Raw genomic sequence first — 27,798 nt, forward strand, 5'->3', positions numbered from 1 at the left:
GTGAGACACATGCACACGTCCCTGCAAGGATAATTTTAGAATCAGTTGCAAAGCAGACTCTAATTCGAAAATGCCCCTGCCACTTTCACCCACATGGAGATGTTATCAGCCTCATGAAATGTCATTGAGTAATTGAGTTTTGCCAGTGGTGGAAGTGACCGCAGTCACTGTGGCTTCCTTGCTGGGTGAGGCAGGAGGAAGGGGGGTTAGTTTATTAAAAGTAACTTTAGGAAAGGTGCAATAAAAGTAGACACGCAGAAGGCATGGGCTATTGATTGCAAATCTGGCAAGGCTGTAGGCCATTCTCGTTGCAGGCAGGACACCGCAGCGCCCGGTAGGACTCCTTAAATCTGTTGGCCAGCATCGAGAATTTGCTTCCGTGGCACAGAGAGCAGGTGGCACTGCCCGATCCTCTGCAGTGAAAACAGTTGTCCTCAGGAAGCACCCCTTCCTGAAAGAAACAGATCAGGCTTTAGTTATAGAAGTAGTTCACACCCATCGCTCACATGCATGGCAAAATAGCATTAACCCTTAGGCTACAGCAAAATCTGAGCAGAATTAGAGGAAAATTTTTTCCACAAATTCCAAGAGGGAACTGATCAAGAGAGCTGAAAAACCACAGCGATTTTAGCAAAGAGGATGTCTCTGATGTCTAAGACAGTATCCCCTGCCACCACTGCTTGCATTCCACTGTTTTATGTTCTTCAGAGCCCTTGTCATCATCAGGCATGTTATTTCTGTAAACTCCTGTTATGGATTGAATTATGTTGTCCCAAAATGCATGTTGGAATATTAACCCTACACCTGTGGATGTAATCTAATCTAATGCAATGTAATCACCTTCCACAATGCAATCTAATGTAATAGCATCAATCAGTTGAGGTCATACTAGGTAGGGTAGGGTGGATCCTAAACCTAATCACTTCTGAATTATATAAAGAGCAGCGGAGACCAACAGACAGGCATGCATAAGTGGGGGAAGACAAGCACCATGTGAGGATTCTCTATAAGCCAAGGAAGCAAAGAACATCTGGGGCTACCAACAAGGAGGGAATTGACACAGTTGAAACCCTGATTTGGACTTTTAGCCTCCAGAACGGTGAGAAAATTAATTTCTGTTCTTCAAAATCACCTACTTGTGGTATTTTTGTTATGGCAACATTAGAAAACTAAGACAGCTCCATAAAGGCAAGGACCTTGTTTTCCTCATTGCCAGATTCTAATAATGAACACTTATAACACACCTAATAGGCACCAAGTACTGTTCTAAGAGCTTTTTGTATATCAATTCATGTAATCCTTACAACCCATGAAATACCATGAGGATTATCACCTCTATGTAACTAAAATTCCAGAAGTTAGAGTTTGCCAGAAGTCACACATCTTGGAAGACAGGGAGGCAGGTTTTGATTCCAGGGAGTTGAGCACCAGAGTTCGTGGTCCTAATGACCACATACATGGGCCCTCGTTGTGGTTGCCAGATAGGAGGTGCTCAAGAAAGATGGCTTCTGTGACCAAGAGAAAAACTGAACGAATCAATGTTAAAATCCTTCCAAGACTAGCTCTAAATTCTCGCAGGACATTCTCTTTATTCTGTTTGAAAACTGTGGTTGTTGTTAGGTGCCGCTGAGTCAATTTTGACTCATAGCAACCCCATGTGACAGACTAGAACTGCCCATAGGGTTTTCTAGGCTGTGATCTTTACAGGAGCAGATTGCCAGGTCTTTTTCCCACAGAGCCACTGGTTGGGTTTGAACCACTAACCTTTTGGTTAGCAGCTGAGTCCTTAACCATTGCACCACCAGGGCTCCTTTGAAAACTGTGGTGAGGCCCAGCAGTTAAGGGGCTCTGCACTCTGGACTGAGCAGCCCAGGTGAAGCTCACCTCTGACGTCAGCTGTGCTCCTTGAATAATCCCTTCACCTTCCCAATATCAATCTCCTTACCTGTAAAATGAGGGTGATAATGGCTACTTCTCTGGGTGACTGAAATATTAAGTGAGAGAATATATGTAAATACCATAATATACATGACTGGCATATGATAGGCTCTTTTTTTTTTTTTTTTTTTTTTACCTAAAAGCTAGTTTACTTCTAAGATTGGACAATAAGCCTCCAGTCCTCTACTCCCACTCTCCAGAAAATGCCCCTTGGCTATTGTCTTGCTCTTTCCCTAAAATATCTCAGGAAATTGGCAATGTGTGCTGCTGATAGACTGGGAGCCTTCCAAGAAATCAGGAGCAACACCACATCAAGACCAGATTAATCCAGCATCAAGACTATCCACTTCACCTTCCAAGCATCTCTCAAATCCATCCAATTTAGTCCATCCCCACAACCAAGATCTTAGGCCGGACACGCACTAACCCTGGCATGGATTCAGCGTGGACCTCTGCCTCTGCTGTTACTGGATGTTCTTTCCACTGATGCCAATCTCATTAAATGGCCTGGCACATAGAAGGCACTCAGGAAATATTTGTTGAATAAGCACATGAATGAACTTACACCTGCATACTCTTCAATGAAGCTTGCCCTCCAGATAAAACCTCAGGATAAAATCCAAAATGTCCTTAGCTGATTTAAATCTTTAGTCACTCCTTCCATCAAGCTCTTGACCTTAGGTCTCTCTGCACCTGGTCTCCAACGACCTTTGTCTACTCCTGACTCAGCCAGCTTTCACTTTTTGTCAGATGTCAGCTTAACAGGAGAACTTCCTGAACCAGAGGCCCCTCACATGGGGCCTGGATACTGCCACCATCCCTGAGTCACACACTCTACTGAAAACTCCTGCTGACAAGACAGGAAGCTCTCTGCACCAGTCGTAGTCACCGTTGCTTTCCTGTCATCAAGCCCAGTGCCTGGCACAATATTTCTTGTTCACATATTAGCTGAATGAATAAACAAACAAAACAATGACGTCTGGAGAGCTCTTCTTGTTCTTAAATTCTAGGAACTAAGAAGGTAGCTGAAGTCCACTGGTAACTCCCCCAGCTAACACAGCTTTCTTTTATAACCTGAGAGTAAAAATAATCTCTGAAAAGGGAGGCATACATTCTGAAAACAACTCTATCATGTTGCAAAGTGCCAAAGGCGTATTACATTTTATTTATTCTAGATTTAGGGAGTGGAAGTGATTTCCCAACTGGCAAAAACTCAAATTATAGCTATGTAAACTTTTGTTAATATATCATTGATCACTTACATATTTTAATGTTTTCTTCCCTGAAAGTATTCAAAATAAATATATTTGCCAAAAAATTCTTAAAGTGAATTGCCACAGTCCATTTTTCTGCCAGATCACTATGTTTTATGTTTTGTACTTGATCCTAGCGAAATTTTAATAATATAAGTCAACATTGCCAAAGAAAGTACAATAAAACCCTACCAAAATGCTATACATGTGATCCAAAATTTCAATTGCATAAAATGCTGGGAGAGATATTGAAAGGTTAATGAAATGATCTGATGAGCCTGCTGCAGAGAATGAAAGCAAACCACCAATCAAATTATATCTAATTCATGTAGTCACAGGCTACATTACTAGGAATTTCACTGGAGTTTCCATTCTCACCCTGGATTATCACCCTTCCTCTAACAACTTGCCCTCAACATGATCTTTTTAATCATTCAATTAATTCAACAAATATTTATTAATCCCCCAGTCTATACAATAAGGGGAAACTCAGGTGGCGTAGAGGTTAAGTGCTACGGCTGCTAACCAAAAGGTCAGCAGTTCGAATCCACCAGGTGCTCCTTGGAAAGTCCATGGGGCAGTTCTACTCTGTCCTATAGTGTCACTATGAGTCAGAAGCAACTCGAAGGCAGCAGGTTTGATTTGGTTTTTATACAATAAGGAGCCAGGGCCACAGTGGTTAAGGGCTCGACTGCTAACCAAAAGGCCAGCAGTTTGAACCCACCAGCCGCTCAGCAGGAGAAAGATATGGCAGTCTGCTTCTGTAAAGATTACAGACGCAGAAACCCTGTGGGGCAGTTCTACAGTGTCCTATAGAGTCACTATGAGTCAGAATTGACTTCACGGCAAGAGGTAGGTCTATCTAATACAGGCATGACATAAGCCTCTTGTTTTCTACACGCAGTTTTTTTTTTTTTTTTAATTCTTTTTTAGTAGGAGGATGTAGAACATAGTTGTACCACACACCTTTGGTTCTGGAATCCAAAAGACCCACTTAATCCACCTGTAACTAGCTCCATGACCAAGAAGCAGAGCCTTAGCTGTCTTTACAGACTTAGAGGCTTGTGTAACTCTAAAGATGGTAGCCAGCACCAATCTAGAGACTATATAGCAGAGTTGTGGGATTGGCAGTTAGACAGAACTGGGTTTGAGTATGGCTCTAGTACCCTCTAGTGAGTTATTTAACCTTTCTGAGCCTAAATCTCCTCAGCTGCAGAATAGGACTATTAATCCCATCTACCTCACAGGGTCCTTCCTTCTGAGGATTAAATGGACTACTACATGCAAAGCACTGGGCATGGTACCCGTCTATCACGGAACCCCAGTGGCACAGTGGTTAAGAGGTTGGCTGCTGACCAAAAGGTCAGCAGTTCGAATCTACCAACCACTCCTTGGAAACCCTGTGGGGCAGTTCTACTCTGCCCTGTAGGGTCGCTATGAGTCGGAATCCACTCAATGGCAGGCGATGGGTTTTTATCATTGTTATTGTTGTTGTTGCTACTATGTCAAAGGGGAGATCACATAAAGCATGAAGGGGCCCAAGTGAAATCCACTGAGCACAGAGTCAAGTTTTCTTCCTCTTCCAGGTTTCACTGTGGCTACATTCAATTATCCCTCTCCTTTTCTTTTATAGCTAATACAGAGGTTAAAGCTTGGCCTGGCTTTAAGCTTTGCCCCGCTCTTTCATCAAGGTTCCTATTGCTTCCCTGTTCCATATAACAGAACAAAGAGTCTCTTGGTCAGAAGGGGCTCCTTGATGGTCTCCAACCCTCTCTTTTAGAATAAAACTTGTCCGGGCATTTACTGCATGAGGAATTGGGCAAGAAAATAGCAATTTAAAGTAGAGTTCAAAGGACAGGCAAGTGAAGTAAAGCCTTTCACAGCAAGCTTCTACTGCACACCTCTGTCCTGGTTTACAGCATTACAGCAAAAAAGCCCAGATCCCTCCAAATTGAATTTAAAGGTAACTGTCATGTCAAGCCTGCTGTTGCTTTTTCATCAGGCCCGCAGTGTGGCCTGCATTTTATTATGTCTGGTTCTCGTCTGAAAATATATGCTCATAGAAGTTTCACTATGGTATGAGAAATAATAGAATTAAAGAACCTTTAATGTGGGGAGGTAGTATTTTGGATCAAAATATCCTCTGCCTACTGCCTTGCTAGGTTCTTAAGAGTGCTTTGTAGAATACAAGAGAAGGCAAAGGCAGAAGGCTCTTTGGTCCCAAATTTCAACATTCTTTCCACAAGCATTAACTAATACTTATGAGCACTTATTTTATGCCCATTATACTGAAACTGCAATGGTATACCCAACATAAACACGGCCCCTGCCCTCATGGAGACCCACTCCTAGTAGAGGTGGAAGCAAACACCAACCAAATAATCACACCAATAAATATAAGACTGCAACTGTGAGGAGGGCTGTGTGGTACTCTGACCAAAGTCTCCTCTGAGAAGTGATGCCTCCACTGAGATTCGAAGGGCTGGAGACAAGGGGTAGGAGAATTTGGGGAGCTTTCTGGGTAGAAGGATTTACGTTTGGCAGGAAAACACAAGGAGCATATGAAGGACAGGTAGACGGGCAGCATGCCCAGCATGAGCAGAGAATGAAGAGAGATGTGTAAGGGATGAGGCTGGGGGGATCAGCAGTGGCCACCACCTTTCTAGAACAAGTAAGATGTTTGACTTTATCCTAAGCAATGGGAGGCCATTAAAAGCTTAGTGGTAGAGGGGTGGAGGGGTTGTCAAAGATGCTACAAGATTAGATTTGCATTTCAACAAGATCTTAGAGTGTGAGATCAATAGTGGATAGGAACAGACCTTCAAGAGCCTTTTGCTGGGATTCAGGTTGCTTGTGTTCCAGAGGAAGAGTGGGGACTGGGGGGTAGGAAAGAAAAAAAAGTAGTTTCTTCTGTAAAGATTACAGCCTTGGCAACCCTATGGGGCAGTTCTACCCTGTCGTATAGGGTCGCTACGAGTCACAATCGACAGTGGCAGTGGATGTATTTACACTTACTTTTATCTTTAAAAAAAATGCAAGAAATTAAGCTTTAATAATATTTTGGAAAGAAGTTGTTATGTTAATTTTTAATACACTAGTTGACACTGGTGCCCTCACTAGGTGAAGAGGAAGTCCCTACACAAGTGTGAGACCCATGCGGCCCTGGGGTAAGCGTGGATGTTCAATAATAACTCAATGGGGATAATGATGGCGCACCAACTCACTTGCTTTCTCTCAGCATATTGCTTTTTACTAGTGCCTGGACACATGGGCTTATAAATGATACTATTTAGTTTTAACCAAGCTAACCCCTACAAAATGGACTTGTGGCTTTATAAGATTTCTTCAAGGAAACTGAATTGAGGATAGCACTGATAATAGAAGCATAAGCCAGCCCATAAAGAAAAGGTAGACCTACTTTTTTCACTTCTAGAACAAACTGTTCATAAGCCACATTGCAAAATGAAAACAACAAATAATCTCATCAGATCTCAAAAGAAGTCTGTCAAAAAATTATGCCTGAGGTAAGCTTTAAACCTTAAACCAAAAATATCCCTTCACGTCTTCTTAAAGCCAAACAATAGTTTCACTTAACTGGCAAAGAATGTCTGCCTTAAGCATTGTACTCTTTTAAGATCTATCTGTATGGGACCAAATTAACAACAGTGACTCAAAAGATTACATAGGAAACTTAAGAGAGCAGTGAGTTTATGTTAATAGGGGAGGAACAACTCAGAAAAGGAGGGTAAGAATGGTTGTACAACTCAAAGAATGTAATTAAAGTCACAGAATTGTACTTGTAGAAATCGTTGAATCGGTGTATGTTCTGCTGTGTATATTCTCAACAACAAAAATAAAATAAATCATTAAAAATTTCAAAATTATGAGTGTTTGAAAGACGGCCTTATAACCTCTGTTAAAAACCCACCCAGTGCTGTCGAGTCAATTCCCTAAATACAAGAAACTTTAAATTTTCTCAATATCTTTAACATCTAGACGTCTTAAGTCTTCATATTCATTTCTTTTTTTACTTGAGGAGTCCACAACCAAAACGATCTGGAGGCCATGGCTGCCAGGCCGGCCTGGAGCAGGGCAGTGAGGCTGCTGAGACACACCTGTGCGTACTGGTTATCAGGGAATGTGCTTTCCGTTTCTGGCAAAGGCCCATCATTCTGGTTGCTGTCTCCGTAGATTTCTTCTTTGTTCATCAGAGACTCTTCCTCAGCCTCCTCTTCCTTCTGGAGAATGTTCCTCATGAAGTCTCTCTTGTCCAGTGGAGTTCGAATGATTTTCAGGTTATTCGTGTAGATGATTATCTTTCCAAAATCTATAATAGGTGGGGGCTGGAGAAATGGAAAACGTGCATGAAACCTTCGCTACCAATCACCAAATACAGGCTGCAGCACTTGCCCAACAACCCAGTAAATAGGAGAGCAAGTAACTTCTACCATCCAGCACCTGTGAGCACATCAGACCCCAACGCTACTGTTTATTCTGTGGCTTGTTTGCTCGCTGTGGAAGCCACAAAACCAGCTCCCTTCTTCCTGTTTGGGGCAAGCAACAAAAGCTGAACTAGTCAAATAACTAGAATATAAGAGTTTGGAGGGAAAGGTCCAGAGTTTTTATTCCTACCACATGCCATAGTGCTGATGCAGGGCTACACAAAATGAGTTCTTAATAAATGTAAAAATCGTAAATATCTCCCCCAAAATCTTTTCTACGTGAAAATAATAACAGTGAATACCATTTTTTTTAGTACAATTAGCGTTAAGTATGTGTTTTACAAACAATCCTCACTTGATACCCCCAAGACCTCTAGAGATTCTTGCTATTGTTAAGTGCCATAGGGTCGATTTCAACTCACAGTAACCCCATTTGACAGAGTAGAACTGCCCCATATGGTTTTCTGGGCTATGAACTTTACAGGAGCAGATCAACTGGTCTTTCTCCCACGGAGCATCTGGGTGGGTTCAAACCACCAACCTTTCAGTTAGCACCCAAGTACTTAACCATTGTGCCACCAGGGCTTCTATCTCTAGAGATAGAGGCTACGATTTCCACATTTTACAGGTGAAGAGACTGTGTCTCAGTGGGTTTAAGTGCCTCACTCAAGGTATTAGAGTTACTCAGTATCTGTGGCTGGGATTTGAACCCAAGTCTGTCTCATTCTAAAGACCATATTTTTAATGCCTACCCTACATGAAGTTCTTGACTACAAACCAGAAGGTTGGTGGTTCAAACCCACCCATAAGTGCCTGAGAAGAAAGGCCTGGCGATCTGAGCCTGAAGGGGAAAACCATGAAAACTCAATGGACAACAGTTCTATTCTGACACACATGAGGTCACCATGAGTCAGAGTTGACCCAGCGGCAACTGGTTCTACCATACACTATCAGAAGATTTTTTTTCCTCCAAAAAAACACAGGACCATAAAGTATAGACTCTTTCTTTATGAGAACTATTGTGAACGCTTTTTTTAAATTGTCGTATATATACTCTTTTGTAACCTGTTTTTTTCGTTATTCATATAATATAAAAATCCTTTTGTGTTAATAAATATACTTCTAAAGCACCATTACTAATAACTTATGTTCCCCTGTATGGGTCTATCATGTGTTACTAGATCATTTTGTATATTTACAAAATAAATTTTCGGACTGCTATAATACAGTAGAGAAACATGGAGAGTAAATGCTCCAGGATTACTTGACCAAGAACACGTATTTTTCCCACAGCTTTGAGGGAAAAAGCATCGGATCCCAACTCTACTGTTCATCTACTGTGAGAAATAGGACGGTCATTTAGCCTCTTAGAACCTCAGTTTGTTCATCTTCAGATGAGTTGACATCCATCTGGTAGGTACCTCCACAGCTCTACTAGTTATTAAAATATCAAGATATTTCCATACTGGTTGGTATGGAGTACCCCTCTTTTTACTCCCAGGTTCGCCTCAAGGAGTGTCTATTGTCCCCCAAACCAAAAACCTAACCAATTGACATTAAGTTGATTTCAACTCATGACAACCCCATGTGTTGCAGAGTAGAAGTGCACTCCATAGGGTTTTAATGACTAGGACCTTTTAGAAGCATATCACTGGGACTTTCTTCCAAGGCTCCTCTGGGTGGGTCCAAATTACCAGTCTTTTTGTTAGTAGCCGAGTGTGCAACTGTTTGCACCACCCATTAATTTAAGACTTACTGCTTGTAATCCCAGGCCTCAGGACCCACCCGCACTCTGCCAACTTCCATGCTGATTGGGCCATGTCCCTGTGGTTAAATACTTTGACTGTCATCCCTGAAACTAATCAGATCAACTTCTGGGGGTGGAGGTGCTATGAAGAATATATAAAACAGGTTTTGCAAATCTGAAGATACTGTGAAAATGGTAGGTACTGTTACTGCTGTTATTATTAAAAAATATATTGTTCAGTAGTACATACACGATCATGCTATACAACTAAATACCTCAACATATATTTTGCCTTGCTTATAGAACTATGGAAACCCTGTTGGCATAGTGGTTAAGTGCTACGGTTGCTAACCAAAAGGTCAGCAGTTTGAATCTGCCAGGCACTCTTTGGAAACCCTGTGGGGCAGTTTTACCCTGTCCTGTAGAGTCACTATGAGTCAGAATTGACTCGACAGCAGTGGGTTTGGTTTGGGTTTTTTTTTATAGAACTATATGTTGTTGTTGTTAGGTGCTATAGAGTCATTTTTAACTCGTAGCAACCTCCCGTGACAAAGTAGAAATGCCAGCGTAGGGTTTTTTAGGCTGTAATCTTTACAGAAGCAGATCTCCAGGTCTTTCTTCCATGGAGCCGCTGGGTGGGTTCGAATCACCAACCTTCCAGTTAGTGGCCGAGCGTATAGCTGTTGTTCTGCCAGGGCTCTTTACTGGTTCCAACTCATAGTGACCCTATAGGACAGAGTAGAACTGCGCCATAGGGTTTCCAAGGAGTGGCTGGTGGATTCGAACTGCTGACCTTTTGGTTAGCAGCCAAGCTCTTCACCACTTCACCACCAGGGCATCATAAACCTATATAAATCTATTCAGATGCTACAGGTAAGCAGTTTCCTATGTCAAGTCCTCATGCATTCAATCAGGACCTCCTGGTTTGGGCAAAACTTCAACGTTTTGGTTCTCTTCCATGAAAAACTCGTGGAAATTTCAATAATCATATATTAACCCACAAGCTTCCTACGTGGGCCTGTTTTCCCTCCCTGTCTTCAAGGGATCGTGTGGCAGCTTCCATTTCCTATTGTCTTATGCACACTGGATTCCTATTTCACACTCTGGACTATCAGTTTTCTAAACATCAGAAGATAAAGATGGTGGTAGTTTTGGAAGGTTCCATTTCTCCTTCCAGTGATGGCCGAAGAGGTTCAGTTACTAAGGAGCTTTTCCTCATTTACAGCTGGTTATTTCAAGGCAAAACTCTTAATATGCTAAAAGAGTCTGAGGTCCCCTGGTCCAGTCCCCTGTTTCTAAGTAGGTCAGTGCCTAAGATACCCAGGATATTACATTTATTTTTAAAGTTCTCCAAGGGTGGAGGATCCCAAATCACCTTTAGATGTGTTTAAGTTTCAGCCACCCTGACAGCCAAGTTCTTCCTTGTGTCTAGGGAAATTCTCTGAGTGTAACTAAAGTTCACATTATCTGGTTACATCCAATTGCCCATGAGGAACACCCACTCTTACAGTACAGAGGCCCAGGATGGAGCCAGGAATTTTTTATTTCCTTCCATAGTGCCTGGAATGGTGATGTATATGATTGAGCATTTGGAAATACTGGTGGCGATGCGCCTAGAGATAGCTGTTTAGCCACTATCGAAATGCTCTGCTTCAATACGCAGAAAAGCTTTATTGGTTACTAGAAACTCAATGGCCTTTGGAGTCAGACAGACCCGAGTTCAAATTTTATTCAAATGTTGTTTGACAGCTGTGTGATATTTGCAAGTTATTTAAAATTGTGTGAACTTCTATTTTTCCAATTTATGAAACTCTCATAGAATTGGGATGAAGATGAGATTATATGGTATGCATAAAGTGGATATTCAGTACATGCTCCCTTCTTTCCTTTTCCCTTCCCTTATACTATAAACCTTATAAACTTCAATCAATTTCAATTCCTTGAAATACCTTATTTGTTCTAAAAAGGTTCAACATTTATTTGATAGGAATACCATTATGATCACAATGGTAGCTAATATTTACGGAGCACTTACAATGTGCCAAGCACAATGCCAAGTTTTTTTTTAACTTATTATCTTTTTTAATCTCAACAACCCTCTTAAGTAGGTACTTTCATTTCCCTTATATTACAGATGATGACATAGAAGCTTAGAAAGGTTTAGTAACTTGGCCAAACTCACACAGTAAATAAATAGAACTGGACATCAAGCTCAGGTTTGTCTGACATCAGAGCCCTTGCTTTCAATCATTGCACCTAACTGACACCCAGTGTGGGTCCACAGCCAGTAATTAAACCAAACCAAACCCATTATTGTCAAGTCAATTCCAACTCATGGCAACTTCCTATGGTACAAAGTAGAACGACTCCACAGGATTTTTTTTTTTTTTGGCTGTAATCTTTATGGAAACAGATCGCCAGGCCTTTCTTCAGTGGTGCAGCTTGGTGGGATCGAACCACCAAACTTTAGGTTAATAGTTGAGTTCAAACTGTTTGCACCATCCAGGGGTTATGTTACAATTAAGGAGCCCTGGTGGCACAGTAGTTAAACACTTGGCTGCTAAATGAAAGGTCAGCAGTTCAAACCCACCACCAGCTGTTCAGCAGGAAAAGGATGTATCAGTCTGTTTCCTAAGGATTTATAGCCTTGGAAACCCCGTGGGGCAGTTCTACTCTGTCCTGTAGGGTCAGTATGAGTCAGAATTGACTTGACAGCAAAAGGTTTTGGGCATTTTACATTTGCATGCTATTCTAAAACCATGACCTCCCAGCTCTTATTTGCTTTGCTTTTCATAAATACCACATTGACAACCTTATTTCAGTGAATGGAGCTCCATGAATCCACCCTGGCTAAGGCTGGATACGGTTGGCTAAGTTTGGGACGTGGCATTTGATCAGGAACAATGAAAGCAAGGATTACCAGACCCAGCAGGAATCAAATATTCGACAAGGTCTCAAAAGCACTGTGCTTTGACCAAGGGAGCCACGCTGCCAGACTCATTCACCCAGACGAGTTTTGCTGATCCATGTTGAACTGTACATTTATATAGATGCCAAATTTGACATACAACTTATGAAGGTCAAACAGCCCAGGATTATCTACTGTGGCCTGGTACAAGGCTCGTATGAACAACTTTGTAAATTCTGAGCCTACAAATAAGATAGAGTTAAAAAAAAAAAAAAAAAAGGCAGTCTAAATACATGACCTAGCCAAGTACTTAATGCTCAATAAACAGTAGCTATTATCATCATGATTGTTATGTAATAAACTTACTCTCTAAAAAGGAACCTGCCATAGGGCAAAAAGCATGGGGAACCAGAAGACCCAGATTCTTAACTCTGCACTTAATGACCCTGTAACATTGGGAGAGTCCCTTAACAGCTTGCTGCTGAATCCTTGTTTGTAAAATGAGAATGACCATGCTTTGCCTTTCTCCCCAAGGCGTGGTGAAGACATTTATGATAGTGTGTGAAAGTGCTTAGCAATGCATAAGGCACTCCACTAATATGGAAAAAAAAACCAAACCCTTTGCCGTCAAGTCGATTCCGACTCATAGTGACCCTATAGGACAGAGTAGAACTGCCCCACAGTTTCCAAGGAGTGCCCAGTGGATTCGAACTGCCGACCTTTTGGTTATGCCACCAGGGTTTCCCCATTAATTTGAGGGGTTATTAATTTCAGCTCCTTTTAATATCAAAGAGAATCCTGGTATTATATTTGATAAATGTGCACATTTATCAAAGATGCACTTTTACCAATGCCAGCAAGGCTAATACATTTGTCTGCAGTAGATGTATTGTCTTGTTTCCTCAGGAAACTAACAAAAATAATTAGAGATCAATTATCTGACTTTCACACTTTAAAGATGAGAACATACCCTGATGTGCTATTCGTTAATAAGCCACTATGTTATATAATTACATTTAATCTAAAAAAAAAAAAAAAAAAGACATTCAGGGGCCCACTGGAAACTGCATATACACATCTTCTATAAGTTTTTGGAAATCAGTGAATATTTTAAAGATTCTTCTAGATTAAAATAAAATCATGTATTGTCTTTTGATTATCCCTGGTATGGGGGGGTGGTATATAATAGAAATTCACAGATAATGTACTTGTTTCAATTTAACTATTAGCTCTAACTTCTTCCCCAAGTAACATTTCCCTTGGTTGATTTTGTTTTTCACCATCTTTTCCCAGGACTCCAACTAGTGTTCACGTTAATAAGCCGTGGAAAGGCAAAATGCATAAATAAACATTTTAAAGCAGGCAGCAGGAGGGAGATAGGGAAAAAAACAGTACATGGATAAACCACAAGCTGGATAACCTGTCACAGAATAATTGGATGGAGTAAAATGAGCGCCTCCAAACATTTAGCTCTTTCAGGAAAAAAAAGAACCCATTGCCGTTTCTACAATGGCTGGCTGTCTGGCAACCTGAAAACCACTGCACCTCTATATAATTTACTTACCAAGAAAACCAGCCAAACACTCAATAACAATTTATTGTCCTGGATAGAATACAAATACTGTATATGCTCAAGGCATTTTCAAAAACTTCTCGATAAGCATGTTCTTGTCCCAGAAATATTATTCTATACTGGCATCCTATTCGGTGCACCTATAGCTCTGGTTGATAGCCAAGCTTGAGCAAAAGGTACAGATCTGAAGCATTTGGGTGATTCTTTAAACACACCTGGGGTTGTCATGAGTTGGAATTGACTCAATGGCAACTGGTTTAGAAAAAAGGCCTGGTGATCTACTTCTGAAAATCAGCCAATGAAAACCCTATGGATCACTACAGTCAGATCCCCAATGGGGATATGGCGCAGAACCGGGCAGCAGTTCATTTCATTCTGCATGGGGTCACATAAGTCAGGGGCCCACTCAATGGCAGCTAACAACAACAACTAAACACATTTTTGGAAGGGCTACGCATAAAGCTTATACGCAATGCACAATACCAACCTTATGGTCATTCATCTTGTAATCATTGAAGAGAGACTGGCTGCCTGCCAAGGTGTAGGCACTGCCCTCTCTGAACACGCTGATCCTTTGAGCAGTTAATTTAGGAGAGTACGGTTGGGGCTTGGGGGCTTCCCCAGACCCGTAAACACCATCCGTTGGTTCGAGGGACTCCTGGAGAAAACTGTGAGGGTATTCCTCCTTTGGCAACTCTAATTCCTGCCCATCCTCAAAGACTTGCTTCAACACTCGGCCACTGTAGGAGGAGGAGATTTTAAACCGCACTTTCCGGGGTTTGCTGTCACTCTTCTGGTTCAGCTTCTTCTCAGGGTCCTCCATCAGCAGAAAATTCACCCTCTGGTTTCCAGAATTCGGTGTAGCCAGTGAAACTTGGGGCCCCGAGAAAAAGGTATTTTATTTTCTGTCCGCATGCATATAATTAATTCAAGTTGATGCTGGGGTATACTCAGTTTACAGTAACTGACACCCACAAATTAAATATTGATGGACCTTCATGAAAAGGCAGGCGATCGTGGGTTTATGGAGTGGATGGAGCATCAGACAAGATTCAATCTCCTCCCAAACCCCGAGTCACCCATGTATTCACCCTCAAACTTTACTTTTCTTAACCTGAGGATGAGTGAGTTTATTTAGACTGAACAAGTACCAATTCAATAAGGATCAGATACTCAATCAGTTAGCAAATGTTTTGTGATTTACCTATAAGAACTATGATTTATTGGGTATTTAATTTGTGCCAGAGATTTTTACATGCATTGTCTTACTTAGTCTTTCTGCTGACTCTACAAAGAAAGCACTATTATCTCCATTTTACAGAGGGAGAAACTGAGGCTCAGAGCAGTTTCCTTATTTGTCTACTCTATTACAGCTAAGTAAGTGACAGCAAGGTTGAAACCCAGGTCTGTCTGACTCCAAAACCCATGATAAATCCACCAAGCCAAATATTTTCTAACTGTGTTTCCTGGAGCCCTAGATACTTGAGAGTTGCTGCTTGGAGCAGAAGACCAAAGGTCCTGCATTCTATACCTTCTGTTTTTGTTAGCTGCTATCAAGTTGGCTCCAACTTATGGTAACCTCACGCATAACAGAATGAAACATTTCCCTTTTCCTGTATTATCCTCACGATCATTCAGATGTTTGAGCCCAACATTGCAGCCACTATGCCAATCCCTCTCAAGGAGGGTTTCCTTCATTTTCGTCAGCCCTCAACTTTACCAAACATGATGTCCTTTTGTGATAATTGATCTTTCCTGATGACAAGTTCAAAGGAAGCAAGACAAAGTCTTGCCATCCTCACTTCTAAGGAGTAAACTGTCTATGCTTCCTCCAGGACAGATTTGTTCATTCTTCTGGCAGTCAGTGGTATATTCAATATTCTTCACCAATACCACAATTCAAATACATCAATTCATCTTCTACCTTCCTTTTCCATTGTCCAGCTTTCACATGCATAAGAAGCAACCGAAAGGACCATGGCTTGGGTCAGGCACACTTTAGTCATCAGAGTGAAACCTGGGCCTTCTACCCATGCATTAACGAGAGCAGATCCACTTTACATCTATTTTATATTTAAGATTTCATTTTTAAGCACAACAGTAGACCCCACTGTCACACACACACACACACACAATTGTCCTGTTGTACACAAGGCCTAATAAGTGCCTAACATTGTGAGATAGGCACTAGGTTTAATACCAGAGAAGCATGAGATGTGGGACCCAATAAAGACAGTCCTACAGTCTAGTTCAGGAAATAATACTAACACACATGAAATAATGACAATCCACCGCAGACTCTCAGAATAGCCATTCTAGGACAAGCCCAACACTTTAGGAGGCAATGATGGCAGAAAAAGGCACATTAAGGACAGGGGTTTTGGGTTAAGTCTACAAGAATGGGTCTGGTTTAAAGAGGTGGAATGGTGGAGGTATAACCTGTTTCCCTATCTTTGCTACTGGCATCATCACTCAGTTGCCCAAACTGATCTCTCCCTTACTTCTACAGCCATTCATATGGACTCTTTCAATGCTGCCTTCTTTCATCTACTCTTGCCACCATGGCCTTAGCTCAAGTCCTCATCCCTTCTGCTATGAAAGTTGCAACAGTCTTCTAACAATGTCCCCAGCCATCCACAATTCTGTCCTCCACATCAATGCCAGAATGGTATTTATAAAAAACACTTCTGCAGGTGTCAGTCTCCTGTTGAAAAACCTTTTCCAGTGGTCCAGGGTGTAAAAAGTCAAGTCCTAACTCTTCCATGAAGCCCCAGGGAGCAGTTCTACTCTGCAACACAGAGAGTCCCCATGAGCTGAAACTGACTCAACAGCAATGGGTATAGTGTTTTATTTAACTCTTCCATGAAGCAGACAAAGCTCCTCAAAACCTGGCCCCACCTTCCTTTGTAGCCTCACCCTCTGTTACTCATCTAGGTGTGGCTTGGAAGCTCACTCATTTCTCAAAATGCTGATTTTTAATCTCTCTGCTTCCTGAATGGAGTGTCAAACTTCTACTCCTCCTTCAAGTCACACCTCAAGTGTCACTGCTTCTGGGTAGCCTTCCCATCAGTCTCAGGGAGAATGCATGGAACTTTGTACCCACCCCCATTCAAGTGCTTCTTTCTTTCATTTGCCATTACTGCTTCTTAAAATCATCTCTCCCCTCCATTAAACTGAGAAGGCATTAGTCAGAGCTCTCTTTACCTTTTCTCTATCCTCAGTGTCTATCACAGTGACTGGCACGTAATTGTTGTTGTTTGGTGCCATGGAGTTGGTTCTGACTTATAGTGATCCTACGTACAACAGAACAAAACACTGCCCTGTCCTGTACCATCACCACAATCATTGCTATGTTTGAGCCCATTTTTGCAGGCACTATGTTGATTCATCTCATTGAGGGTCTTCCTCTTTTTCACTGGCCCTCTGTTTTACCAAACATGTTGTCCTTCTCCAGGGACTGGTGCCTCCCAATAACAAGGCCTGGGGTCGACTATGGAACAGGCCATCAATTGCTCATATGCAAGTTCAAGAGGAAGTTGAAGAAAATTAAAACAAGTCCAAGAGAGCCAAAATCCGACCATGATTATATCCCACCTGAATTTAGAGACCATCTCAAGAGTAGATTTCACGCACCGAACTCTAATGACCAAAGACCAAAAGAGTTGTGGGGTGACATCAAGGACATCATTCACAGAGAAAGCAAAAGGTCATTAAAATCAGGAAAGAAAGAAAAAAACAAAATGGGTGTCAGAAGAGACTCTGAAACTTGCTCTTGAACGCAGTGTACCTAAAGAGAATGGAAGAAAGGATTAAGTAAAAGACCTGAACAGATTCAAAGGGCAGTTTTAGAAAACAAAACAAGGTATTAAAATGATATGTGCAAAGACCTAGAGTTAGAAAACCAAAAGAGAAGAACCTACTCAGCATTTCTCAAGCTGAAAGAACTGAAGAAAAAATTCAAGACTTGAGTTGCAACACTGAAGGATTCTTTGGGCAAAATATTGAATAGCACAGGAAACATCAAAAGAAGATGGAAGGAATACACAGAGTCACTGTACCAAAAATAACTGGTCAGTGTTCAACCATTTCAGGAGGTTATGATCAAGAACCTATGGTATTAAAGGAAGAAGTCCAAGCTGCGCTGAAGACATTGGCAAACAACACGGGTCCAGGAACTGACAGAATACCAATTGAGATGTTTCCACAAACAGATACAACACTGGATGCTCACTTGTCTATGCCAAGAAATTTGGAAGACAGCTACCTGGCCAACCAACCAGACGAGACCCATAAATGTGCCCATTCCAAAGAGAGGTGATCCAACAGGATGTGGAAATTATGGAACAATACCATTAATACCATACACGAGTAAAATTTCGCTAAAGGTAATTCAAAAGCAGTTGCAGCAGTACATCGAACAGGGAACGGCCAGAAATTCAAGCCAGACTCAGAAGAGGATGTGGACTGAAAGATATCATTGCTGTTATCAGATAGATCTTGGCTGAAAGCAAAGAATACCAGAAAGATGTTTACCTGTGTTTTGACTACAAAAGCATTTTACTGTATGGATAATAACAAATTATGGATAACATTGCAAAAAATGAGAATTCCAGAACAATTGTGCTCGTGCAAAATCTGTATATAGACCGAGAAGCAGTCTTCTAAATAAAACAAGGGGATGCTACGTGGTTTAAAATCAGGAAAGGTGTGTGTCAGAGTAGTCTCCGTTCACCATACTTATTCAATCTGTATGCTGAGCAAATAATCTGAGAAGCTGGACTATACCAGGCTTGGAAGAAGACTCATTAACAACCTGTGATATGCAGATGACACAACCTTGCTTACTGAAAGCAAAGAGGACTTGAAGCATTTAATGATAAGTATCAAAGACCACAGCCTTCAGTATGGATTACACCTCAACATAAAGAAAACAAAAATCCCCACAATTGGACCAATAAGCAACATCATCATAAACAGAGAAAATATTGAAGTTGTCCAGGATTACATTTTACTTGGATATGCAATCAACATCCATGGAAGCAGCAGTCAAGAGATCAAACAATGTATTGCTTTCGACAAACCTGCTGTAAAAGATTTCTTTAAAGTGTTAAAAAGCAAAGATGTCACTTTGAGGACTAAGGGGCGCCTGACCCAAGCCATGGTATTATTAATCACCTCATATGCATGTGAAAGCTGAACCATGAATAAGGAAGACCTAAGACGAATTGATGCCATGTATGGTGTTTTTTTTTTTTTTTTATGGTACATATATGGTACATATAGGGTCGCTATGAGTCAGAATCAACTCAACGGCACTGGGTTTTGGTTTGGTTTTTTATGGTACATAATAGGTCTCGTTAATATTGTGGAAAGAATAACTTCCAGGTGAGAGAAATAAAACTTTTGCAACCGGAATTGAAAATATTTTGTGTAGAGAATAGCGAAGAGGTAGGGTCAGAGGTTTTTAAGAAAAACACCTGTATTTCTACTAAGGAGAGTTTTCATAGTTACAAGGTCCCTGTGCGACTGTACAAGGATAAAGTAAAAAAAAAAAAAATTTTTTTATGGGGAAAAATATAACCTAGGGAAATAGCATTAAAAAAAAAAAAAAAAAGACACGTTCTTCATAATATTAGAGGACACATTTTTCTGGGTTGCCCAGGATGTATAGCTGTCCCCAGTGTGGCATGAATGGATTACAGGAGGCTAATCCCTCAGCTTTTAGGGCAGCCAAGTGGGGCTTCCCAGTTGCTCACCTCTGGCTGCAAAAGCCTCATTCATTTACTCCAATGCATAGTACAAATAGTATTGTTCACATGTGCCATGACTTGAAAAAGATTGGGAAACCTTAACTAGGGGAATATTTCCTTCTATTCATCCCAAAAGCCTGTTGCCTTCAAGTTGATTCCAACTCATAACAAACCTATGTGACAGAGTAGAACTACTCCATCGGGTTTCCGAGGAATGGCTAGTGGATTAAAACTGCCAACATTTTGGTTAGCTGTAGCTCTTAACCACTGTACCATCAAGGCTTCTATTCATCCCAGGAAACAAGTAATTAATAAATCATCAATAGATCTATCTTCATCTAGAAGGCAAGTAAGCTGAATTTCACACTACTTGTCAAATAAACATTTTCGACTGCCCACGAAATGAGCACCATGAACAAGCATTGTTGTTTTCTTGTTAGTTGTCATCCAGTCTATCTGACCCATATGCACAGAGTAGAAATACTCCACAGGATTTTCAAGGCTGTGACCTCTCAGAAGCAGATTGCCAGATCTGTCTTCCAAGGAGCCTCTGGAGGGGTTCAAAACATCAGCATTTCAGCTAGTAGTTAAATGCTTCAACATTAGTGCGACCCAGGGACTCCTTTGGAGCCCTGGTGGCAGAGCGGGTAAGAGCTCAGCTGCTAACCAAAATGTCGACAGTTTGAATCCACCAGCTGCTCCTCAGAAACCTTATGGGGCAGTACTACTCTGTCCTATAGGGTTGCTATCAGTCGGAATCAACTGATCGACATACAACAATAACAACAGGGACTACTTTATTATTTTTTATTATTAAAGCCAGCCTTTCAGAAGGGTTGGCTTCAACCAGATCCTAGGCAGTAATGCATTTGGTACAACGATGCTTCTGCTGCCTTGAAAATATTAAGTTAAAATTAAGCTAGAATTATGAACTACAAACACAACTTTAAACTGAATGAGATCCTGACTATGAAAAGGAATCCTTTGATTATGTGAAGAAATCAAATCTGGTGATGAGTTTCCCAAGTAACATTTGTTCCAACACTTTTTGATGCTCTTTCTCATATTCATGGATAGATTTTCAGTAATCCCGATCAAAATCATGGGCAATTTTGAAAGTGCAATGCTTACTTGATAACTTTTAGATGCTCCTGTTTTCAGAGCAGTCACAAGTCACACTCTTCTGTTGTTGTTGTTGTTGTTAGGTGCCGTCAAGTCGGTTCCAACTCATAGCAACCCTATCTACAACAGTATGAAAGACTGCCTGGCCCCCGCACCATCCCCGCGATCATTGTTATGCCTGAGCCCATTGTTGCAGCCACTGTGTCAATCCATCTCATTGAGGGTCTCCTCTGTTTCACTGATCCTCTACTTTACCAAGCATGATGTCTTCTCCAAGGACTGAAACCTCTTGATAACATGTCCAAAGTATGTGAGGCAAAGACTTGACATCTTTGCTTCTAGAAGGAGGATTAATTAGTAAGTTGAAAGCAATTTTGGCTATATTATCAAAAGGTTTAAAAATATTCATATCCTTGAACTTTACTAAGGAATAAAATAAATGCATAAATTGGAAGAAAGTATGTCAAAATGTTAACATCAGTTGCCTCTGGCTGGGAGACTCTGAATGATTTCTTTTTCATTCCCAGTTTCATTACACTTTAGTTGTATATCCTGAGCTTATCTTACTTTTATAATCAGGGTAAAAAAATAAACGAAAAAAAAATTCCACTTCTTTCAACCCAATAATTTTTCTTTAAGGAATATTTCTTGAGGAGATAATTTAAAGTGGAGACAAAGATTTATATGAAGATGTTCTCCATAGCAACCCTATAGGACAGAGTAGAACTGCCCCATAGGGTTTCCCAGGAGCAGCTGGTGGATCTGAACCACCGACCTTTTGGTTAGCAGCCAAGTTCTTAACCACCGAGCTACCAGGGCTCAGCTCTCCATAACATTATTCATAATAGGAAAAAATTTAAAACAACTTAAATATTCAACAGTATGAACTCCACATCATGAAATATTATGTAGTCTTTTTTTTATTTTAAAGCTTACAAAGTTTAAATAATATGGAAAATGCTTATGATACAAGTCAAGTGGGAAAGATAACAAAAAATGCTATGTTCTATGATATAAAATGCATTCTGTAAAAATATATTGGAGAACTAAATGAAAGTAAATACATTAAAATGTTAACAGTGATTCTGTCTGAGGTGATTATCTCATTATTATTATTTCACATTTTTCTGTATTTTGATTTAATATTAGAAAAAAATAGATTTTTTTTTTTTTTTACGTGAACTGATATTTGCAAGTCATACATCTGACAGTGGTCTAGTATCCAAGATACATGTGTGTGTGTGTGTGTATAAACTCTTTCATCTTTTTTTTTAATAATTTTTATTGAGCTTTAAGTGAACGTTTACAAATCAAGTCAGTCTGTCACATATAAGCTTATATACACCTTACTCCATACTCCCACTTAATCTCCCCCTAATGAGTCAGCCCTTCCAGTCTCTCCTTTCGTGACAATTTTGCCAGTTTCTAACCCTCTCTACCCTCCTATCTCCCCTCCAGACAGGAGATGCCAACACAGTCTCAAGTGTCTACCTAATACAAGTAGCTCACTCTTCATCAGCATCTCTCTCCAACCCATTGTCCAGTCCCTTTCATGTCTGATGAGTTGTCTTCGAGAATGGTTCCTGTCCTGGGCCAACAGAAGCTTTGGGGACCATGACCGCCAGGATTCCTCTAGTCTCAGTCAGACCATTAAGTCTGGTCTTTTTATGAGAATTTGGGGTCTGCATCCCACTGATCTCCTGCTCCCTCAGGGGTTCTCTGTTGTGCTCCCTGTCAGGGCAGTCATCAGTTGTAGCCAGGCACCAACTAGTTCTTCTGGTCTCAGGATGATGTAAGTCTCTGGTTCATGTGGCCCTTTCTGTCTCTTGGGCGCATAGTTATCGTGTGACCTTGGTGTTCTTCATTCTCCTTTGATCCAGGTGGGTTGAGACCAATTGATGCATCTTAGATGGCCGCTTGTTAGCATTTAAGACCCCAGACGCCTCATTTCAAAGTGGGATGCAGAATGTTTTCATAATAGAATTATTTTGCCAATTGACTTAGAAGTCTCCTTAAGCCCTAATCCCCAAACCCCCGCCCTTGCTCCACTGACCTTTGAAGCATTCAGTTTGTCCCAGAAACTTCTTTGCTTTTGGTCCATTCCAGTTGAGCTGACCTTCCCTGTATTGAGTATTGTCCTTCCCTTCACCTAAAGTAGTTCTTATCTACTAACTAATCAGTAAATAACCCTCTCCTACCCTCCCTCCGTCCCCCCTTCGTAACCACAAAAGTATGTGTTCTTCTCAGTTTATACTATTTCTCAAGATCTTATAATAGTGGTCTTATACAATATTTGTCCTTTTGCCTCTGACTAATTTCACTCAGCATAATGCCTTCCAGGTTCCTCCATGTTATGAAATGTTTCACAGATTCGTCACTGTTCTTTATCGATGCGTAGTATTCCATTGTGTGAATATACCACAATTTATTTAACCATTCATCCATTGATGGACACCTTGGTTGCTTCCAGCTTTTTGCTATTATAAACAGAGCTGCAATAAACATGGGTGTGCATATATCTGTCCGTGTGAAGGCTCTTATTTCTCTAGGGTATATTCTGAGTGGGATTTCTGGGTTGTACGGTAGTTCTATTTCTAACTTTTTAAGAAAACGCCAGATAGATTTCCAAAGTGGTTGTACCATTTTACATTCCCACCAGCAGTATATAAGAGTTCCAATCTCTCCACAGCCTCTCCAACATTTATTATTTTGTGTTTTTTGGATTAATGCCAGCCTTGTTGGAGTGAGATGGAATCTCATTGTAGTTTTAATTTGCATTTCTCTAATGGCTAATGATCGAGAGCATTTTCTCATGTATCTGTTAGCTGCCTGAATATCTTCTTTAGTGAAGTGCGTGTTCATATCCTTTGCCCACTTCTTGACTGGGTTGTTTGTCTTTTTGTGGTTGAGTTTTAACAGAATGATATAGATTTTAGAGATCAGGCGCTGGTCGGAGATGTCAAAGCTGAAAATTCTTTCCCAATCTGTAGGTGGTCTTTTTACTGTTTTGGTAAAGTCTTTAGATGAGCATAGGTGTTTGCTCATCTAATTTGATTTTTAGGAGCTCCCAGTTATCTGGTTTCTCTTCGTCATTTTTGGTAATGTTTTGTATTCTGTTTATGCCTTGTATTAGGGCTCCTAAGGTTGTCCCTATTTTTTCTTCCATGATCTTTATCGTTTTAGTCTTTATGTTTAGGTCTTTGATCCACTTGGAGTTAGTTTTTGTGCATGGTTTGAGGTATGGGTCCTGTTTCATTTTTTTGCAAATGGATATCCAGTTATGCCAGCACCATTTGTTAAAAAGACTATCTTTTCCCCAATTAACTGACACTGGGCCTTTGTCAAATATCAGCTGCTCATATGCGGATGGATTTATATCTGGGTTCTCAATTCTGTTCCATTGGTCTATGTGCCTGTTGTTGTACCAGTACCAGGCTGTTTTGACTACTGTGGCTGTATAATAGGTTCTAAAATCAGGTAGAGTGAGGCCTCCCACTTTCTTCATCTTTTTCAGTAATGCTTTACTTATCCAAGGCTTCTTTCCCTTCCATATGAAGCTGGTGATTTGTTTCTCCATCACATTAAAAAATATCATTGGAATTTGGATTGGAAGTGCATTGTATGTGTAGATGGCTTTTGGTAGAATAGACATTTTTACTATGTTAAGTCTTCCTATCCATGAGCAAGGTATGTTTTTCCACTTAAGTAGGTCCTTTTTAGTTTCTTGCAGTAGTACTTTGTAGTTTTCTTTGTATAGGTCTTTTACTTCTTTGGTAAGATTTATTGCTCAGTATTTTATCTTTTTGGGGGCTACTGTGAATGGTATTGATTTGGTGATTTCCTCTTCGATGCTCTTTTTGTTGATGTAGAGGAATCCAAGTGATTGTTGTATGTTTATCTTATAACCTGAAACTCTGCAAAACTCTTCTATTAGTTTCAGTTAAACTCTTTCATCTTAACAACAAAAAGACAAACAACCCAATTAAAAAATGGGCAATGAGCTTGAATGGATGTTTCACCAAAGAAGAAGTACAAATATCCAACAAGCACCCCAAAAGATGATCAATATCATTAGTTATTAAAAACCACCAAAACCCCCTGCCGTTGAGTTGATTCCAACTCATAGCGACCCTGTATTAGAGAAACGCAAATCAAAACTGCAATGAGATACCAGTCACCAGCATGGCTATAATTAAGAAAAAGAGCAAGTGTTGGTGAGGATGTGGAAGAATTGGAGGCCTCATCCACTGCTGCTGGGAATGTAAAAAGGTGCTGTTGCTGTGGAAAGCAGTTTAGTGGATCCTCGAGTGAAACATAGAATTCACGTACAACCCAGCAATTCCATTCTTAGGTATATTCCCAAAAGCATTGAAACAGGTATTCAAACAAAAACTTGTACCGAAAGTCCATAGCAGCATTATTCACAACAGGCAAAAAATGGAAACAAGTCAAACATTCATCAAATGATTAATGGTTAAACAAAATGTGGTATATACATACAATGAAGTATTATTCAGCTATAAAAAAGAAATGAAGTGCTGATACATGCTAGGACATGGTGAATCTCCACAGAACTGTACTTTGACTACAGAGTTGGCAGTAGATAGAACTAGAGAATTATTGTTAATTTCATTAGGCATGATAATGGTATGCACTTCCGTGGGAGACTGTCTTTTTTGTAGGAGATACATACTAAGGTTGTCATGATATTTGCAATTTATTATTAAGAGATTTATCCCTCCCAATGTATGTTGCTGTTGTTGTTAGGTTCCAACTCATAGCGACCCTATGTGCCACAGAACGAAACACTGCCTGGTCCTGAGCCATCCTTACAATCATTGTTATGCTTGAGCCCACTGTTGGAGCTACTGTGTCAGTCCATCTTGTTGAGTGTCTTCCTCTTTTCCACTGACCCTGTACTTTACCAAGCATGATGTCCTTCTCCAGGAACTAATCCCTCCTGACAACACGTCCAAAGTATGTAGGACGCAGTCTCGCCATCCTTGCTTCTAAGGAGCATTCTGGTTGTACCTCTTCCAAGATAGGCTTGTTAGTTCTTTTGGCAGTCCGTGGTATATTCAATATTCTTCACCAACACAATTCAAAGGTATCAGTTCTTCTTCAGTCTTCCTTATTCGTTGTCCAGCTTTCTCATGTCTTCAAGGTGACATCTTTGCTTTTCAACACTTCCTAATATATATGCATATTTAAATATTTATGCACACACACATGCAAAGGGAAAAATGGAAAAATGCTACCAATTCTTGATGGTTGTTCATTGTGCTATTCTTTCCATTTTTTGCATGCTTGAAATCATTTATAATAAAAATCATGGGCAAACAATGCTCTTATAAAAATATTCTCAGATACGTAGGCTTGCTTCTATGCATTTTGATTTAGACCCAGTATTCTGGATCTTCTTAAAGTGAGGAATTTTTATCCTATCCTGTCTGATGTCATTTACTGGACTTTATTTTTATGTGTACTTTGGGATTTGGAAGATTATATTAGATATGTGTCTTGCTGAAAGAAATGTGCAATTATTATAAATTGAGTATGAACATTATCCTTTAGCAAGCTTTCCACATCTACCATATCTAATCAGAGTAAAAAAAAAAAAAAATCAGAGTAGGGCTTATAAATTAAACATACACTCTAATCTGCTCAGACATTACACTGTGTGTATATGTATAGATGTATTTAAACCACAACCTGGCATTTCTGCTTGAAATATTGTTATGGCAGAAGATAATCATTATCGATCATTTGTAAAGAGTCATAAGTTCATAGGGCTTTATAAAAAAAAAAAACATGAAAAGTGAAATCTAAGTCTGGAGTCTCCCCTTGCTCTACCACCACCCAGAAAAAAATTTTTCAAGGCAATGCCTGAAGAGATTGTCATATATTATCACCATCACCATTTTAATTTTTTCCAAAGTTGTCTAAATTTTCTTAGGAATGGATTTTTCATTATGGACCTGGATGACATGGGCAAGGGTCTGGTGGACTGTCCCATTCATCCCTCCACCCCCATGCAGCAGAACAAGCTGACAAGGAAGAAAGCCAACCCTAAGTATGGTATCAGGGGGTTCTGATTAGAAGGTAAGACATTGTTTCCTATGTCATCGTTCACCAAAGGATGACCTACAGAGCTTGAAAAAAAATAGTCCTAATAAAATAAGTTTGGGAAATTTTGAGTTAAGCCAAGTTAAATTGATGTCTTTACTACAGGACCTTACAGAATATTTGATATACTAGTGTACTTAGTGAATCTCTACAGGAGGATATGCCATTTCCAAAATATAAAACCTGTTATGGTCGAGTTGATTTGGACTCATAGTGACCCTATGGGACAGAGTAGTACTGCCCCATAGGGCTTCCGAGGCTGTAAATATTTATAGAAGCAGACTGCCATATCTTTCTCCAGTGGAGTGGCTAGTGGGTTCGAACTGTGGACCTTTAGGTTAGCAGCTGAGCATTTGTCATCCCCAAGGCTCCTTTTCTAAAATATACTGTTCAGGACTAATGGACCACAGCCTCCACCAGACTGAGTCCAGCACAACTAGATGGTGCCCAGCTACCACCACCGACTGCTCTGACAGAGATCACAATAGAGGGTCCTAGAAAAAGCTGGAGAAAAATGTAGAACAAAATTCTAATTCACAAATAAAGGACAGACTTACTGATCTGACAGAGACTGGAGAAACCCTGAAGATTAAAGTCACTCCTGAGGTTCACCCTTCAGCCAAAGATTAGACAGGCCCATAAAACAAAACCAGAATAAATGGGCACACCAGCCCAGGGGCAAGGGCTAGAAGACAGGAGGGGACAGGAAACCTGGTAATGGGGAACCCAAGTTGGAAAAAGGGAGAATGTTGACATCTTGTGTGGTGGCAACCAATGTCACAAAACAATGTGTATTAATGGTTTAATGAGAAACTAATTTTCTCTGTAAGCCTTCATCTAAAGTACAATTAAAAAAATAGTGTCCATAAAACTCTTCTCATTTTCTGTAGTTATATTTCATAGGGCCAGTATTCTGAGGAAAATAGGGAGATGCTGTTC

General features: G+C 40.4%; 1 protein-coding gene across 1 annotated transcript; it reads right to left on the minus strand.

The window, feature by feature from the left end:
• Positions 1–268: 268 nt before the first annotated feature.
• Positions 269–14,684, minus strand: GRXCR2 (glutaredoxin and cysteine rich domain containing 2). Its single transcript, XM_049858550.1, has 3 exons — positions 14,349–14,684; positions 7,307–7,534; positions 269–451 (listed from the first exon to the last, which is right to left on the minus strand). The coding sequence occupies exons 1-3, from the start codon at positions 14,682–14,684 to the stop codon at positions 269–271; spliced, it is 747 nt and encodes a 248-aa protein (XP_049714507.1).
• Between the last annotated feature and the right edge of the window lie 13,114 nt (positions 14,685–27,798).

The sequence above is a fragment of the Elephas maximus genome, chromosome 2 (genome assembly GCF_024166365.1).
Source record: "Elephas maximus indicus isolate mEleMax1 chromosome 2, mEleMax1 primary haplotype, whole genome shotgun sequence".
Classification (NCBI taxonomy): domain Eukaryota; kingdom Metazoa; phylum Chordata; class Mammalia; order Proboscidea; family Elephantidae; genus Elephas; species Elephas maximus.

Excerpts from the sequence above, each read along its gene's own strand:
- GRXCR2 (XM_049858550.1), bottom strand. The coding sequence starts at position 14,684 with ATGGAGGACCCTGAGAAGAAGCTGAACCAGAAGAGTGACAGCAAACCC. Across the intron at positions 7,535-14,348 it reads ACAAGATGAATGACCATAAG|CCCCCACCTATTATAGATTT; the intron begins GTTGGTATTGTG and ends CCATTTCTCCAG. Across the intron at positions 452-7,306 it reads CTGATAACCAGTACGCACAG|GAAGGGGTGCTTCCTGAGGA; the intron begins GTGTGTCTCAGC and ends TGTTTCTTTCAG.